The following is a 15,694-nucleotide window of genomic DNA, read 5'->3' as shown; positions in this document are numbered from 1 at the left end:
AGTCCATTATAACATAGATGAAATTTTTCAATATAATAATTTTATCTAAGGGGTTATGACTTGGAAATGTAATAGATTTTTTTGGAAACTTTTATTATTACATGAGACAAGTGGGTAACAATAAGTACCTCTCTGATCTGATACACACAAGTAATGCTGGTTTTCATTTTCCCAAATTTTCTTTAGTTCATGCAAGACGCATCCGAAGTGATGCAGCTGTTGCTGAAGACCCAGACAGACTTCAGTGATATGGAAGATGATGACCCTCAGGTAACACAGCCTTCACACACTCACCTAGGTGCACTAAGGAGTCCTGGATAGCACAAGGTTAAATGTACAAAGAAAAAGAAATTGAATAATAGGTTTCTTAAGGTACCAGCCCCTGATTTCAGAGACATCTTTGCTGGTTTTTCTTCTACTTCTCGTGCTATTTTTTCTCAGCCTATATTGTAGCTGCTCCCCCTCCTCTGACTTTCTCAGGCTTTTGGTGCTTCTGCAGGTTCTGACCTAGGCCCTCTTACCTCTTCAGTCCCCTTGAGCAGAGTCTTCCTTGGTCATGGCTACAGTTTTCCTCTGCATGCTTTTGACTTCCAGATGTTTCTCTGAATTCAAGATTCATTTACCCAACCTCTTACTGGACATCCCCATTTGGGTGTCTACTGTCCCTTTGAATGCCAGAATGACTTCTCCGTCAGAAGAAAAATGCAGAAGCCCCACAGTGTTAGAACATGCCGTGCTCTCCTCTCTGCCTGTGAACATTCCTTTAACGTAGAAAGATCCTGGCTAATTCATGTTCATGTTTCACATCCAGTTTAAGTCTCAGTGGATACTTAAGTCACTGTGTTGTAATAACATTGTAAGGGTCATAATTATTATGGTATCTACATGCCTAACATATAACAGGTAGTCAATAAATTACTGTTGAATTAAACTTGCCTTTACACAGCCACACTATAATTCTTTCCCATACACTTAAAGTTGGGTTTTTTGGTTTTAATTATAAGTGAGGAGTCTGTGTGTTTATGCACGCACATAGCGCACATGAGATATACAAATATATAGATATTGGGGAATAAAAATCACTTTCTGCCTTTCAGGGATGATGAATTAAAACCAGATTCTCTGTAGGTAATTTGCAGGTGGTTAAGTCTGTGTAAACACAGTAGTAGTAGGTGTCTTAAATATACCCAGCCACTTACACAAAACCAGAACAGCTAAGAAGGGACGTTTTGTTTCTTGGGTGTTAATAAATGTTAATGAATGGAAATGCTAGGCAGTAGGGATAACATGTCAAAGGCAATATGTTCCTTGCCTTCAAGAAAATTAGTGCCTAGGTGTTGATATGATTAAATGGGTTGTACTTAGGTGATTCAGATACTATTAGAGAAAACTATATTGTTTCTTTAACATAGGAAGAAAGACATGGTCGTTGTCTTTTTTATTTGCCTCGCCTGCTGTCTATCCCCATGTTCACAGTGATTTTGTTGCTGTTTTTGGATTTTTTAAGTATGTAACCTTAGAGAGTACACTTAAGTGCTTAAAGAGCCATGCACGTAAAATTAAACATTGTTTCTATGAAATAGGGAAATGGCTTTCGTTATGATACCTTATTTACACATTGTTTTAAAAAAAGTTTTAATTTAAGTTTTTTCCCCCAGATCTCTTACATGATCTCAGCATGGGCCAGAATGTGCAAAATCCTTGGAAAAGAATTTCAGCAGTACCTTCCAGTGGTTATGGGGCCTTTAATGAAGACAGCTTCAATTAAGCCTGAAGTAGCCCTTTTGGATAGTAAGTGTCCTCATGAAGACATAGCAATTGTAAAATTTCTTTCTCTCTTTTATTTTTAACATGAATTTGTTTCCTTCCCTGTTACAGCTCAAGACATGGAGAATATGAGTGATGATGATGGCTGGGAATTTGTGAATCTTGGAGATCAGCAAAGTTTTGGTATTAAAACTGCTGGACTGGAAGAAAAATCAACTGCTTGTCAGATGCTGGTAAGCAGTTGTCATATTCACTGAATTTTTTACAGCATCTCCTAGTAGATTTATACACCTTTCGTAGGAGTGCTTTTCATAGATGCTAAAGAAATTATTTTGGAAAACAGGAATATATTCTTAAAATGTAAAAACCTTTTGACCAAACATTTCCATTTCTGGGTTTCCTTCCTAAAGAAATCATGTAGATAACACCTTTCATTGTCAGTGCTGTTACTAGTAACAACAGTGACAAAAATGAACAGCCTAAATGCCTGTTTAGGAAGATAGCTATACTCTGTACATAGTGCTACAAAGCTATGTGAGGGCAAGGATTTTTGTCTGTTTTGTGCTTAGTGTATAGTAGCTGGCCAGAAAATATTTTTTTGAATGTATGAACATTCTCAATATTAAAAATGAAACTGGCATGTTTCAGTGTATAAAAATAATAATAAACATAGTAGGAACATCAAAATTTTTAATGTTTACAGTGATAAACTCTTATGGTATTATGGGGTCTGTAAGTTCTCTTTTGAGTTCTTTTTTCCTTAATGAGCACATATTATAGACAAGGATAATATTTCTTTTTCTTTAAGATAGGATTAAGAGATGATATACTACAAATTTAGCAGTTGAATAATCCTAAGTAAAAGTTAATAGCTTAGATTTTATTTTGTATTAATAAAGCACGGTTGTGTTCTCTAATTCATTTGGACCTGTATTTCTTGAACTTACCAGTACTTACTGCCTGTAATTTATAAACATTTGGATATTCATGTTATCTTTTTCACTCTCAGTTGGAGAGCAAATGTCACATCTTCGAACAAAATTATCAAATCTTTTAATGTAGTGGAGTAGACTAAAGAAACAATTATTTTTAAAACAGCACTGTTTTTCTGTTAAATGAGTTTTTGAAAAATACAAAATAACATAAGCCTTTTTGCTACAGATTTACAAAGTAAGTAATACTCTACAATTAAGTTCTGGAGATTTTTTGTCTTTTTTAATTATTTTTCCATAAATGATATGTTTTTGAAGTTTTTCTTAGAGTGCTGAAACTTGCTAAGTGTTCACACACATAAGAAATAAAAATAGGGAGTAGGGAGTATTCCAGCCTTTGAATGGCAGTATATATACTACAGTCTTTTCATGCTCTTTACCACTTTACAGTTCTTTCTAATTAGAATATTAATTTGACAGTCCTGCATGCAACTTTAAGTGTAGTTCTAGTAAAATATAGCATTCTGTGGTCCTTAAGATTTTGCTGTTTGTTTATAAATAAACCTAAAAACTAACATGGATCTTGATTTTTTTTTCTAATTCTTCGGTTTCAGGTTTGCTATGCTAAAGAGCTAAAGGAAGGCTTTGTGGAATATACAGAGCAGGTTGTCAAATTGATGGTCCCTCTACTGAAATTTTATTTTCACGATGATATCCTACAATTTTGGAATGAAAACCATTTCTAGATTTAAACTGTAGCTTGTTCAAGTATTAGACTTGGTGTAACTGAAATGTACATCACCATCGTTTGTGTTTGCACTAAGTATAATTTCAGCTTAAAAACTTGGTCCTTTGCGTATACTTCTGTTCACTTGAGCCAGAAACATGAAAAAGAAAATGTTACCTATCCTCTAGTTGAGTTTTCTGTGGACCCACTGAAGGATTTTTAAGGATTAATCCTTTATTGGCAAATGTTTGTGGTTGTACATAATTGCTTCTTTTGCAAATGTATTTTGATAATGTTAAAAAAGTCAGATGTTCCTTGATAAACACCCACTGCTAATTAACTTCCTGTAACAGAATCCTACATTTCAAATGTGACTAGCACCTTTGGGGAGAAACACCTCTTGGTAAATCTGCGTGTTAAGTGTTTTCTTCAACATAATGATAGTAGAAATTTGTATAGGTACATTTTTGTGCCTTTACACACATACAATTTCAAAGATGGGTAAAAAAAAAAAAGGACAGTTCCAAAGGAGTGGTAGAGCCCAGATCTGACCCCAGAGCCCCTTTGTTGTAGCTGAGTGTCCTGTGTGGCCTCCTCTACAGAAGACAGTTTTTGCCAGCAAAAACAACATGATGATGAAGCAGGATTGTTTTTAACATGAAGTCTCATTGACCCTATTTTGCAAATGATACTAGATAGGGAGAGGCAGCTTAATCTTCATTGAAAACTGAAGACTGGTACTAGAAGTCCTCAGTCACTTTCCCTCGGAGTCATAGCTGCAGCTGCATTTATTGGAAACATTGCCTAAAGTTTTGAGAGATCTGTACATCTTGAGACATCCTCTTAAGGCCCCAAGTCTGTTCCCAGCCATTTTTATGGTTTGGTGTTCCATTTGAGATTCATTCCTCCTACCTTACAGGTGACAGAAAAGGTAAGAGGTAAGTCTTACAAGTAAGGAGACTTATATTTTTATACATACGTTATATTTAACACTAGCTCTTGGAGAGCAGTCTCTGATAAACAAGTTGTCTAGGCACTCCCATGAACTCAGCATTTTAACATTTAAATAAGCGAAGTGAGAGAACAGTCTTTGACGGTGGTAATTACACTAACATACAACTAAGGATAATAATGACATTTCCTTAACAATAAAACGTGTTCGAGTGGCAGCAGCTGAATCTATGCCTCTTCTCCTGGAATGTGCGAGAGTTCGTGGTCCTGAGTATCTCACACAGATGTGGCATTTTATGTGTGATGCTCTAATCAAGGCCATTGGCACAGAACCAGATTCAGATGTCCTGTCAGAAATAATGCATTCTTTTGCAAAGGTAAATGTGTGTGAGGTTGTGTGTTCATTTTTTATTAGTCTTACTAAATTGTGGGGATGGAAGGAGTTGTGTACTATAGTTTGATTTTTTTTTTTTTTTTAACTGAGAATGTTCCATTTTTTATTTTAACATTTTGGTGTTGTGATTCTTTTTGTTTTAAGAACAGCTACACTTGCATTCTGGTCTTGATTAGTTTACACCATCATTTACTTAAATCCAACTACAGAAACTTGGATATCATTTCCAACTCGCATCTGTCTACTTTATCTCATATTCTCTTCCTAAATTCCTCTGTTTTTTTCCTATTGCCCTAAGTCGTCTCTTTGCTGTGAAGTCACCTCACTTGGTCTACTTCAGAAGTTCTCTCTTCTTCTTACCTCCCAGTTTGTTTTCCTTTTCTCAAGCATTAACTGCTCCTTATTTGAGTCACTCCCCATGTTCTTGTTCACTCCTATGGTTCACAGCTGCACAGTTGGCTCCACAGTTTGATATAAAAGTTATCTTTGTTTGTCCCCATTTGCACCCCTGCAGTTGAGATTTTCTTCTGTTTCTTTTCCCAAAGAATGCACGCTTCTGGGCCTTTGCCCATATCATTCCTTCCGCCCATAATACCCTCCCAGGGCAAACTTACCCTTCCTCCAATGCTATCTTTGTATAAAGGATGTATATAGGAGATAATCTCCTTTGAAGCTGGTTGGTCTATTCATCTATGAGTCCTTAGCACCTAGCATAAATGCTTGCCATGCTTAGGACATGTTTAAATTTAAAATATTTTTTAAATCTTCTCTGTAACTCATTGTAACAAATACAAACCAGGCATATGTACTCAATCATTAATATTCCAGAGCACCGAGTTATGTCAATTTTTCCCAATGCTTTCATGTGATTCTTAATGGAGTTCAACTCCTGACTCTTAAAAGCCCTTACATCTTTGTTTTGGTTTCTTTCCTCAACCTAATTTTAGTGCATTGAAGTGATGGGAGATGGATGCCTTAATAATGAACACTTTGAAGAATTAGGAGGTATATTGAAAGCTAAACTCGAAGAACATTTTAAAAATCAAGAATTGCGACAAGGTAAGTTTTTCATGTGTTTAATTCTGAATGTAATCCTTGATCATTTTGGTGACAATTTAAAAAGACATTTATTTGGGTGTGTTTTAGTTAAAAGACAAGATGAAGACTATGATGAACAAGTGGAAGAGTCACTACAAGATGAGGTAAATTATTCCCTTCAGAACTTAATCTACATGACTGTTCGCATCTAGAAGATTTTTAAATGCTTTAGTTTCTATCATCCTGACTTACCATTCTGATGTAATGACAGTAGTCATTAGCAAAAGAATCTAATATATATTTCATTTATTAATTTAGAGAATAACTAATTTGAAATTAGCTGATCTGTGTTTTAGATGCTGTGTGTGCGTTTTGTCATAATACCTCACACACAAAAGCACTGGAATTCACTCTATTTACTTCTCCATACTCCTCACAAGAGCTGTTTGTATTTAGTGGTGCTTTCACCATTTTAAAGATGAGTGGACTCCAACTCAGATGTTAAAGGATCACTTAAAGTCACACCCTGTTCACAGTCTAGGACTTCAGTTCAGATCTTTCTGTAACATGAGCTTGTCTTTCTAACAGCCCACAGAGTAGTGCAAATCTCCTTATAAATAATTTATATGGAGCAGTTGATATAGTTCTTCTTTACCTTATTGCTTAGTTCTTTTCTCAAACCACTTGACACCATCAAACAAATTTCAACAGTGGATTTAGAATCCACAATACGTCCAGAATATCCTCGTGGACCAGCGCTAACACTTGCAGGTCACCCCAGTTCTCTGCAGGGTGCTCACATGCTGACATAAATTGCTCACAGGGATGAGATGTTATAACTGAACCCATATCTCCTCACCATTCCACTTGGAAATACTCTCACAGAAAATAAAAAATAATAATGAAATAAAAACTTGTTTAAGAACTTCGAATTTTGGTGTAATTTTCAGCCATATATTTTTTATTTGAAGAAAACTCCACAGTCAATGCAATACTTGCCACATGCCTGTATCTTTCCATAGGTAGGTAAGAGACATGAAATCCAGTCAGTGAGGTAACCTCAGTCACTGTACTGTTGCTATGCACTCAAAGTGATGAGAAATGTATTTTTATTTCTTAGATTTTTTAATAAAGGTTGCTATTAATAATAGGGATATTGCTTTAATGCATGTGGTTGTGTTTTCTTTTTTATTTTTTTTAGGATGACAATGATGTTTATATTCTGACCAAAGTGTCAGACATTTTACACTCAATATTCAGTAGCTACAAGGAAAAGGTGTTACCATGGTTTGAACAGCTGCTTCCATTAATTGTCAACCTAATTGTAAGTGTTACCTTTCTCTGACAGTTATTTTAGGTACCTGACCTGGAACTTTTTCATTGCAGCATTTGAAAACTTAAACTTTCACATTAAAATGGATCGTAGATATCATAAAGAGCTTCCATTGGACATCTTTAATTTTACAAAGTTTATTGCATTGCCCTGAATAATTTCTTACCCAGTATATTCTTGATGTTGCTAATTAGGTTTTCCATAGTTCAGTTAAATTATTATCCTTTCTAAAGACACACAAATGGTTTTTCATTATTTCAGATTACCTATGCCCTGGTAAATTAATAAATGGAAATAGAATGGTTACATTTTTTTCAGTAGACTCTAGAGGATTCAGTTATAATCCTTGTTTATGAACAACCAGCTATCATAGACTCTGAGTGATGGCCTTAAACATTCAGTTTTTAAAATGCACATTAAAAGTAGTCAATAGATGTTTGTCTCTTCTGGCTTTCAATTCTGTGCTTTACTGTGTTTACTAGTGCAGCACATTTTTAAAAAGATTTGGGCACATATTACTTTGGCCTCTTGGATCTACACTGAAGTTAAGATCTTTCAGCTTATGTTATTGTTGTGTTTCTTAAATCATTACCATTATCTGCTTTGTAAATATATATACATTGCTATTACTGTCAGTTCTTCCTGGTATATAGTAATGTCAGACTGTAGAATTCTGTAACAAATTATGTAAGTCTTTTAAACTGGTATGTACTTCATTAAATCTATGTAGTAGTTTGTGGACTGTTACTCACAAGAAGTGATTTCTTAACCATGTTGTATTTCATTGCCCATATCAGGAATATCCATTTAAGCTGAAAGTCTATAGTGAATATTTGTTTCTTTGCATTCTTTGTGTACTCCGATATTTAAAGCTTAAAAGAGTGTCTCTTTTGTAGTGTCCGCATAGACCATGGCCAGACAGACAGTGGGGATTGTGCATCTTTGATGATGTCATAGAACACTGTAGTCCAGCCTCATTTAAATATGCAGAATATTTCTTAAGGCCAATGCTCCAGTATGTATGTGACAACAGCCCAGAAGTCAGGCAAGCAGCTGCATATGGCCTGGGAGTCATGGCTCAGTATGGTGGAGATAACTACCGTCCTTTTTGTACAGGTACTTTTGTTTATGTGGTTCCATGCCCCCAAACATTATAACCTACTTCTCCTTTGTTCTCTTTCCCTTTTTCAAACACCTTATCTATAGCACATCCAAATTTACCATGTTTATTCTCATAGAAGTGGAAATGAAATCTGGGTGGAATCAGCACCTCCTCACCCCAACCCTCCAGAGTACAGTTCATTTTGAGTGTTAGAGGCATGCCATACCCTAGCATAAGACTTTTAAAACATACTAAGGCCCTTGTGAGTTTAGCATGGGAATATAGCTAGGCAGCTTTTAAAAGCTTAAGTACCTGAGGTGATCAAGCCTCTTGGGGTCTCTAAGTTGGTCAAGTATTGGTGCTCCTCACCATACTGGGCAGTCTCCCCTTCCTTTCCATGTCTGATTCTGTAGCCGGGAAGACAAAACATTCCTTACACTTCAACATTTCTTCACTCTAATCAATAAAAATAGAGCAAAGATAAAAAGAAATATGTATGTTGTTTGCATAAAAAATATTTTAACTGACTTTTTTTCAAATGCTTATTTTAGAAGCACTTCCACTGCTGGTGAGAGTTATTCAGTCTGCTGATTCTAAGACCAAAGAAAATGTTAATGCTACAGAGAACTGCATTTCAGCTGTAGGGAAAATCATGAAGTTCAAGCCCGACTGTGTGAACGTGGAAGAAGTCCTTCCGCACTGGTTGTCTTGGCTTCCACTACATGAAGACAAGGAAGAAGCTGTTCAGACCTTCAACTACCTGTGTGACCTGATTGAAAGGTAAGATAGAAGACAAATAGACCTCATTTCCTTCCCATCACGTAAAACAGTACTTCCTATGCACAGCCCTCAGATATGTAGGTTTATTATAACAATGTTGTCTTTGTAATCATTAAGAAACTATCACAGTTAAGACTGCCTTATAATCAGATCTAATTTTGAGTTAGCCTTTATGGAATTAAATTCAACAGATGAGGCAAATAGAACACAATGTTCTCAGAAGGTTCCGTTCTAATGTCACTCACACCATTTTTTTAATTTCAGCTTTACTGAGGTATGATTGGAATGTATCATTTATTGGCAGAATAAAATTGAAGTACAATGTTAGTACCATAATTTAAGCCTCTAAAGTTCTGGCATTTTCTTTGGATTCAAGAATCAGTGGTTTAAGGAGACTAATTCCAGATTGTTAATCAAGATCTGGCCCTGGGCCTTAGCTTTAATTATATTTTGTGTCCATGAATATATCTGAAAATTGCAACAACTGGAGGTGATAGAAGCTATCAAATCAAAGGCATGTTCTTTAGTGTCTTTTTCTAAGTCCAAGTTCCCCTAAGTATTAGTAAGATCTGGGATCTGTCAAAATTAATTACTGCTTCTATTCATGAATAAATACAAGGCCTGCAAACACTGGTCTCCTGAAATTTGTAGAAATAGGCCAATGGACATATTTCTTCATACCTGTTTAAATTCAAGCTCACACATTCGAGTCTTCCCACTGAGAACCACCATTAAAGAATAATGGCCATCCTGGAGACTCCACACTCCTTACCTGCTCCTCGTCTGGAGTGACCAGTTCTCTCTCCATCATGCTGTTTGATCATCTCCCTTGGAATTAACCATTCTTGAAATTCTCGGAATGACAAAGACTAGAATTCTAGTTAAATTCACAGTTACATTTCTTTCCATTAAACTTGCCTGGAGTTTATTTCTCAGCTTACTCTCAAAATGCCCATATATCCTTTTGAACTTCAGTGGTTTGAAGCCACTTTGCAATATCTAAATAAATTTGTGTTAAGAAACTGTTACTCTTAGTAATAGCTTACCTTTTTTTTTTTTAGTAAGTCACAAATTATTTATAAAGTATTTAGAGCATTCTATTGTTTGGCCCTTAACCCTGAGAGATGAGCCAGCTATTTTTCCCTAATTTACATGGACATTAACTGAAGAGCTAATAAGTAAAATTAGCTACTTTTCCTCCTGCCAAAGTTAAAAGGCAGTGGACTTCAGTGAGTGCAGTCATTTTATGAAGACTTTGTAACAAAATTCAGTGTCGGGAGAAAGGAGTAGGAACGTGTAAATGCTTGAGTGATTGTTCCTTACAATTCTCTTTCATGATGGTTTTCCCCCCTTTCTTTTGTTAGTAATCACCCAATCGTTCTTGGCCCAAACAATACCAATCTGCCGAAAATATTCAGTATAATTGCAGAAGGAGAAATGCATGAGGCAATTAAACATGAAGATCCTTGTGCCAAACGTCTGGCTAATGTAGTTCGCCAAGTACAGGTGAGCTGATGAGGTTATACTGGAAAAGGGGAAATAAAATGTGTTTGGGGGACTTGTTTTTCCATATTCTCCTGTATTAGGTAGAAGAGGGAAATAGAAACCCAATGATCTTCAAAATTTTCATTTTTATATTCTCTCCAAGTCTCAAATGAATTATACTTAATATTAAATCTATCCATATGTTTTATTATTTATTAGAACTAAAGCATGACTTCAACTTGAGACATTTTGAACCTTCCAGTTGGTACTTAATACATTCTCATGTAGTTTTTCTACATGTTTGTGAAGAAAAAAGATGAGATTTTAATAGTAAATAAGCTGTCAGCTAACAAAGTTTAAGCGGTTTTTGCTCCCTAAATTCATGTGTGTTGGTTATTTGAATGTGCCATCTACCTAGTGTAGCTTTATGAGTGTAAAAATGCATAAAGAAAATTTACTGTAAATGAACCTTAAGGAAGTTAACAGGTTCTGGCTTTTACAATGATACTCGGCAAAATAATCTACCTAGAAAGTATTTTGGCATGATTCAGTCTACCTAGTGATAATTAAAATACTTCCAAATGACCTTTTCACCAAATCTAAACTTGTGAACATGTTTTTTCCTAGACTTCTGGAGGACTGTGGACTGAATGCATAGCACAGCTCAGTCCTGAGCAGCAGGCAGCCATACAGGAGCTCCTGAACTCTGCCTGAAGGGCCTTAATATTACCAGCAGACAACTAACTCCAAATAAACGTTTACCCTTTTGTTTAGGTTTCTTTGTTTTGTTTTTGAGCAAAAAAGAACAGTAGAGTTGTGTGTAGGCCATTCTGCAAAGCCACAACAGCAGAAAAAGAAGCACGGATTTCAGAATGGTGTTCAAGCGGATTTTATCGTACCACTGAAGAACTTCCCCATAAGCCCTCCAGTAGCACTGAAGAGTATTTTTCTATTGGTATAACCCACCCATTTCAAGGTGAAAAGGGTAATAAAATCGATTTTGATCATTAGACATAAGGAAATTTAAGGCACAACAGCTTTAAAGATGAGCTACTCGGCATAGATGTGCATTAAAACGAATTCCTATACATCTTGTGTTAATTCTGTTGATTGGAGTATGAGTCTTTTTGTAGGGTAGAAAGAAGCCTTTTTACCCGGCAAACTAGTAAATCCAAAAATTGGGTGGGGGGGGAAGCTGAAGACAAAAGCAACAAACATGAAGATGTCATACTTGATGTCACTTTCGGTTTTTTCCCAAAAGGCTTGTGCAGTGACTCAGTTTGGAAAGCTTGGCTTCCAGCCCTTGAATGTGAAGTGTCATTGGCATGTCTGGCAGTAGTCTCTCATTCACTCCTCAATAAACAACAGTGAAATACAAAAGAGGCTTGTGTAAAAACTCAGTACTGTCTGGCTTTGATTCATTTAGTGTTTTTAATATAACAATAAGCTAATATTTTTAAAGGAATAACTATGGCTCTGAAATTGGGTTTTTTTCCCCCCTTATATTTTCCTTGTCCAATTCAATTTCAAGAGCTTCTAGTTTTTGTTATCTTTGACTTTGAGCCTAAGTTATAATACACACCTACTCCTTCACAATTGGTACCCTTTTAAGGTTTGCAAATTTCAACCAATAGTTTTTTTAACTAGATTATTGTAGATCAGAAAGATCTGGCTTAGTACTTTCATTGCAAATTTTAATTGTTACAGAGCCACACACAACTTTCAAACTTTTGATTTTACAATAAGTATTAGTGGCTAAAATTATTTACTGGTAGGTTCAGTAAAATGTGTGAATGGTTTTCTTTCTTTTATGTATTACCCTCATAGCAGTAAATGACTTGCTGTTTGTTTCTTTAAATAATTTTTCTAAGGGATCTTAATAGATTTGTCAAAACTTCAGTGTTAACATTTTTATAGTTTGTACTAAATTTAACCGCAATATAAAAGTGAATTTTATGCATAGATCAGAATTTAAAATTAAAGGTTGTTTTTCTTTAAATGCTTTGCATTACTTTATTAAAACTCAATCTGAAATGGACTAGAAAGTAGAATGAATTGTATTAAGGTGGTTCATTTGGTAGCAGTTACCCCTCAAATGTATTTTCCATTATCAGCACACCACCATCAGCCCAGAAACTTAGGTATATTGAAGGACTTTACCAGCACAGTCATTGCTTTCAGTGGGTACCTATTGACTCCTTTGTAGTAGAACTGCTTTTTACACTGTATTTCTGTTGGGAGAAAATGTGTTAAGACAGCCCCTTCCTGCTTTCTTTCATAGAACAGAGTTTTAAAAGCCTATTTATGTACTGATGCCAGTCGACTGGAGCAATTTAGATTTTGTTTTTAATTTCAATTATTACTGCACTTAAAGTATGTTAAAAATGTGGCATACCTGCCTAAGTTGAGATGGAAGCATGACTAGAAGACTGCAACATGTTTTTAATCTAGTATTTGTAAAGCACTATGAGTACTTAACAAAGTAAGAAACTTCTAGCTTCCAGTTTAAACATTAATGGGAAAGTCAGGTGTTCCAATAAAAGAAGCTGAAGGTGCCTGAAATAAGTAAATGGCCACAACTCAACTGCAGACTACATCCTTTATGACAAATAGAAAAGCAAGTAATTGGAATTGAACCAAATTAATCAGGAAAGCTTGGCAGCAAAGCCTGTTAATATGACATTATCCTGAAATCCAGGGCTTAGGACAAAATTATAACATGTTGTTCCATGAACTAACAATTATTTGGAATTGTCTGGGGAAACATTTTTTGAACCTCATGTTGTCTAAACAAAATGAAAATTCATGTTTCTTTTGTACCAGCTTCAGTGGCTTTGCATGTCAGCCAGGAGTGATATATTTATCAATCTAAATTATTTCTGGAAGAAAAAAATATGTGGCTCTTAAAATTTTCTGGGCATTTTGTAACAGAAGGTTAAGTTACCTGCACAAGTGTTAGAAATTTTTAGCATAACTCATTTGGAGTATTTTTTTAATGCTGTAAATTGAAAGAAAAGTAAAATTGTCTTAGCTAATTTGACACTTCTGTAAATGGGAGGCAACTGTCATAACTTGAGTTGTATTTGACAAATGGAACCATCAGTAAATACCTAAGTAAATAAACATACTTGATGCACCTGGTCTCATAATAAGAGGGTGGTACATGTGCTGTACATATTATCTTAAACTGGATGGGGTGTGCATCAGTGGCCTCAATTTAGCCTTGTAGCAAATACCAGAGACTAAAATATGCCCACTCCTGCTCACCAAAAAACTGAGTAAAGGCTTTTTATCCAGCATTGCTACCACAGTTGTGATTGTCCTGAAGCTGTGACAGAGATGGCCCATAGTGGGACACTTGGGGCCAGTTGTGTGTGCTATCTTGAAAGGTGAAGAAGCCGCATGGGCAGAAAGCTGGGAAGATTGGGTCTCTGAACCCTCTCCCCACCCCCTGCCAAAGCCCTGCCTCCAGGTTGACAGCAGTAAGAGAATGTGCCAAGTTATTTGCAGCCCACCTAGAATGGGTCCCAGCTCTCACATGTAGTCACTTCTTGCCTCACTATATCTAGAACCTTCCTACTGGGCAGGTAGGTGGTCCGTTTTCTGTTTCTGCCCCAGTGCCTGTGGCTGCTTACCCCTCATTTCTCAAACCCCTCTTTTCATGACTGCAGCTGTCATATTTTTTTGTAGTTTTAAACATTCAGCCATTGAAATAAAGCCCCCTTTGAATAGGAAATCGTGAAAGAATGTTTGTAGGGTTATGACCCTATTGCATTTTCTGACTATAAAGTTAAAGGGTCAGAAAAAATAGTTCTATTTTAAGAAAAACAGCCAATGTGTTTAGTGTTCTTGAATTGGGTCTCATGGGAAAAGGTTACCACTACAGCGATCAATAAGCCATAAGATTGGCTCACATTGTAGCTTGTGTTTGAAGAAAAGAATAAAAATATAAAAGCAATACACGTGTGGGGCCAATGGATTGAAATTGAAATAAACATCTGTTTAAAGAGCAATGACAGTCCTGAATACAACAGCAAAGGATTCTGAGGCAGAATGAAGGTTGCATTTGAGTATACTTGTCTGCTTTACGATAGGATCGCCCTTACACCCCTGGGAGAAACCTCGAGGTCTCTGTCACCCCACTCTGCTCTCCAGGGATCCTGCTCACACTGAAGCTACTTGCTTCCCCAGATAGCCTGCCCAGCTCCAGAGCAACGACCAGCTTCCCAAAGGTTTGCGAGACTGGAGGAAAGCCAGCAGGCCGACTCCATCCAGCCACAATCTCAGCCCCAACTCCTTTTCCTCCCGATAAGGGAGCTCTGGACCATGGCTTCCGGCTGTTTTGAAAACTGCCACCGGTAAGAGATGGCCCTTTGTCCCAGTTCCTGCTTCATTGTCTAGGAGAGCCTTTGCTTGCCTGGACCTGTTTTCATTGCAGACATCCCATGTTGGCCTTTATCTGAGCTATCTAGAATAGATTAAATGATTTCCAAATTTTTTCTTTTGGATGCTCCAAAGACTTTCTCTGATTTCTGCGTGGTGGAATGCTGGTGACAATTCACTGGAGTAAGGAACCAAAATGCTCAGGGGACAAGGTAGTGGCTGTTACTGTGACAGTATACCCAGGCCCTGGGGGCTGGCACCCAAACATTCAGACATTCCCAAAGCAACCAAGATTGAGACCACTGCTAATCTGAACTTTCCACTTCTGGACTCAGATGAGTATTTTGCTGAAAATATTTTATTTATGAAAAGACCCATGACATATTTTCTCAAATCAGATGGCAGCGGTTAAGTATATAAGGAATGCTTTCCAAGTTTTCATACATTATAAAATATGTGTGTTTTGGGAAGAGGCCCAAATTCTAGAGAGCCTTCTCTTTTTTTAAATTATTTTTTTGCATTAGGATCACCTGTACCTGGTTCAGAATTAAAGATTAATAAAACATTATTCAGTGAAGGCCCTTCACTGGCTTGGTCCCAAACAGTTTTTGCTTAATGTAACTCATAACCTCCTTCTGGAAAGAAAGCATTTCTGATGAAATGTTTGTGTGTCTTTGATGGATATGAGTCACATTAAAAACTGTTCTGAGAAACTACCCACATACCTAGTTAACCCAACCTGAACCCTTTAATTAGACATTTCGGTTAATTTTTATTAATTTTTTTTAGTAAGTCAACAATG

The 15,694-nt window shown here is 36.3% G+C and overlaps 1 protein-coding gene across 2 annotated transcripts in view; it reads left to right on the top strand.

The window, feature by feature from the left end:
• The window catches only part of IPO5 (importin 5), a 41,283-nt gene extending 29,686 nt beyond the window's left edge, over nt 1–11,597 (top strand). For both annotated transcript variants that reach the window (XM_073212432.1, XM_037024888.2), the window contains 12 exons: nt 187–270; nt 1,659–1,791; nt 1,879–2,000; nt 3,314–3,410; nt 4,582–4,754; nt 5,719–5,830; nt 5,918–5,973; nt 7,011–7,133; nt 8,039–8,258; nt 8,796–9,024; nt 10,389–10,530; nt 11,137–11,597. In XM_073212432.1, coding sequence (XP_073068533.1) covers nt 187–270; nt 1,659–1,791; nt 1,879–2,000; nt 3,314–3,410; nt 4,582–4,754; nt 5,719–5,830; nt 5,918–5,973; nt 7,011–7,133; nt 8,039–8,258; nt 8,796–9,024; nt 10,389–10,530; nt 11,137–11,223 — 1,578 coding nt within the window. In that variant the 3' untranslated portion in view covers nt 11,224–11,597. The remainder of the gene's footprint in view (nt 1–186; nt 271–1,658; nt 1,792–1,878; nt 2,001–3,313; nt 3,411–4,581; nt 4,755–5,718; nt 5,831–5,917; nt 5,974–7,010; nt 7,134–8,038; nt 8,259–8,795; nt 9,025–10,388; nt 10,531–11,136) is intronic.
• The last annotated feature ends 4,097 nt before the right edge of the window (nt 11,598–15,694 follow it).

This window comes from Manis javanica, chromosome 9, assembly GCF_040802235.1.
Source record: "Manis javanica isolate MJ-LG chromosome 9, MJ_LKY, whole genome shotgun sequence".
Lineage (NCBI taxonomy): Eukaryota > Metazoa > Chordata > Mammalia > Pholidota > Manidae > Manis > Manis javanica.
This window is presented reverse-complemented; position numbering and strand designations above follow the sequence as displayed.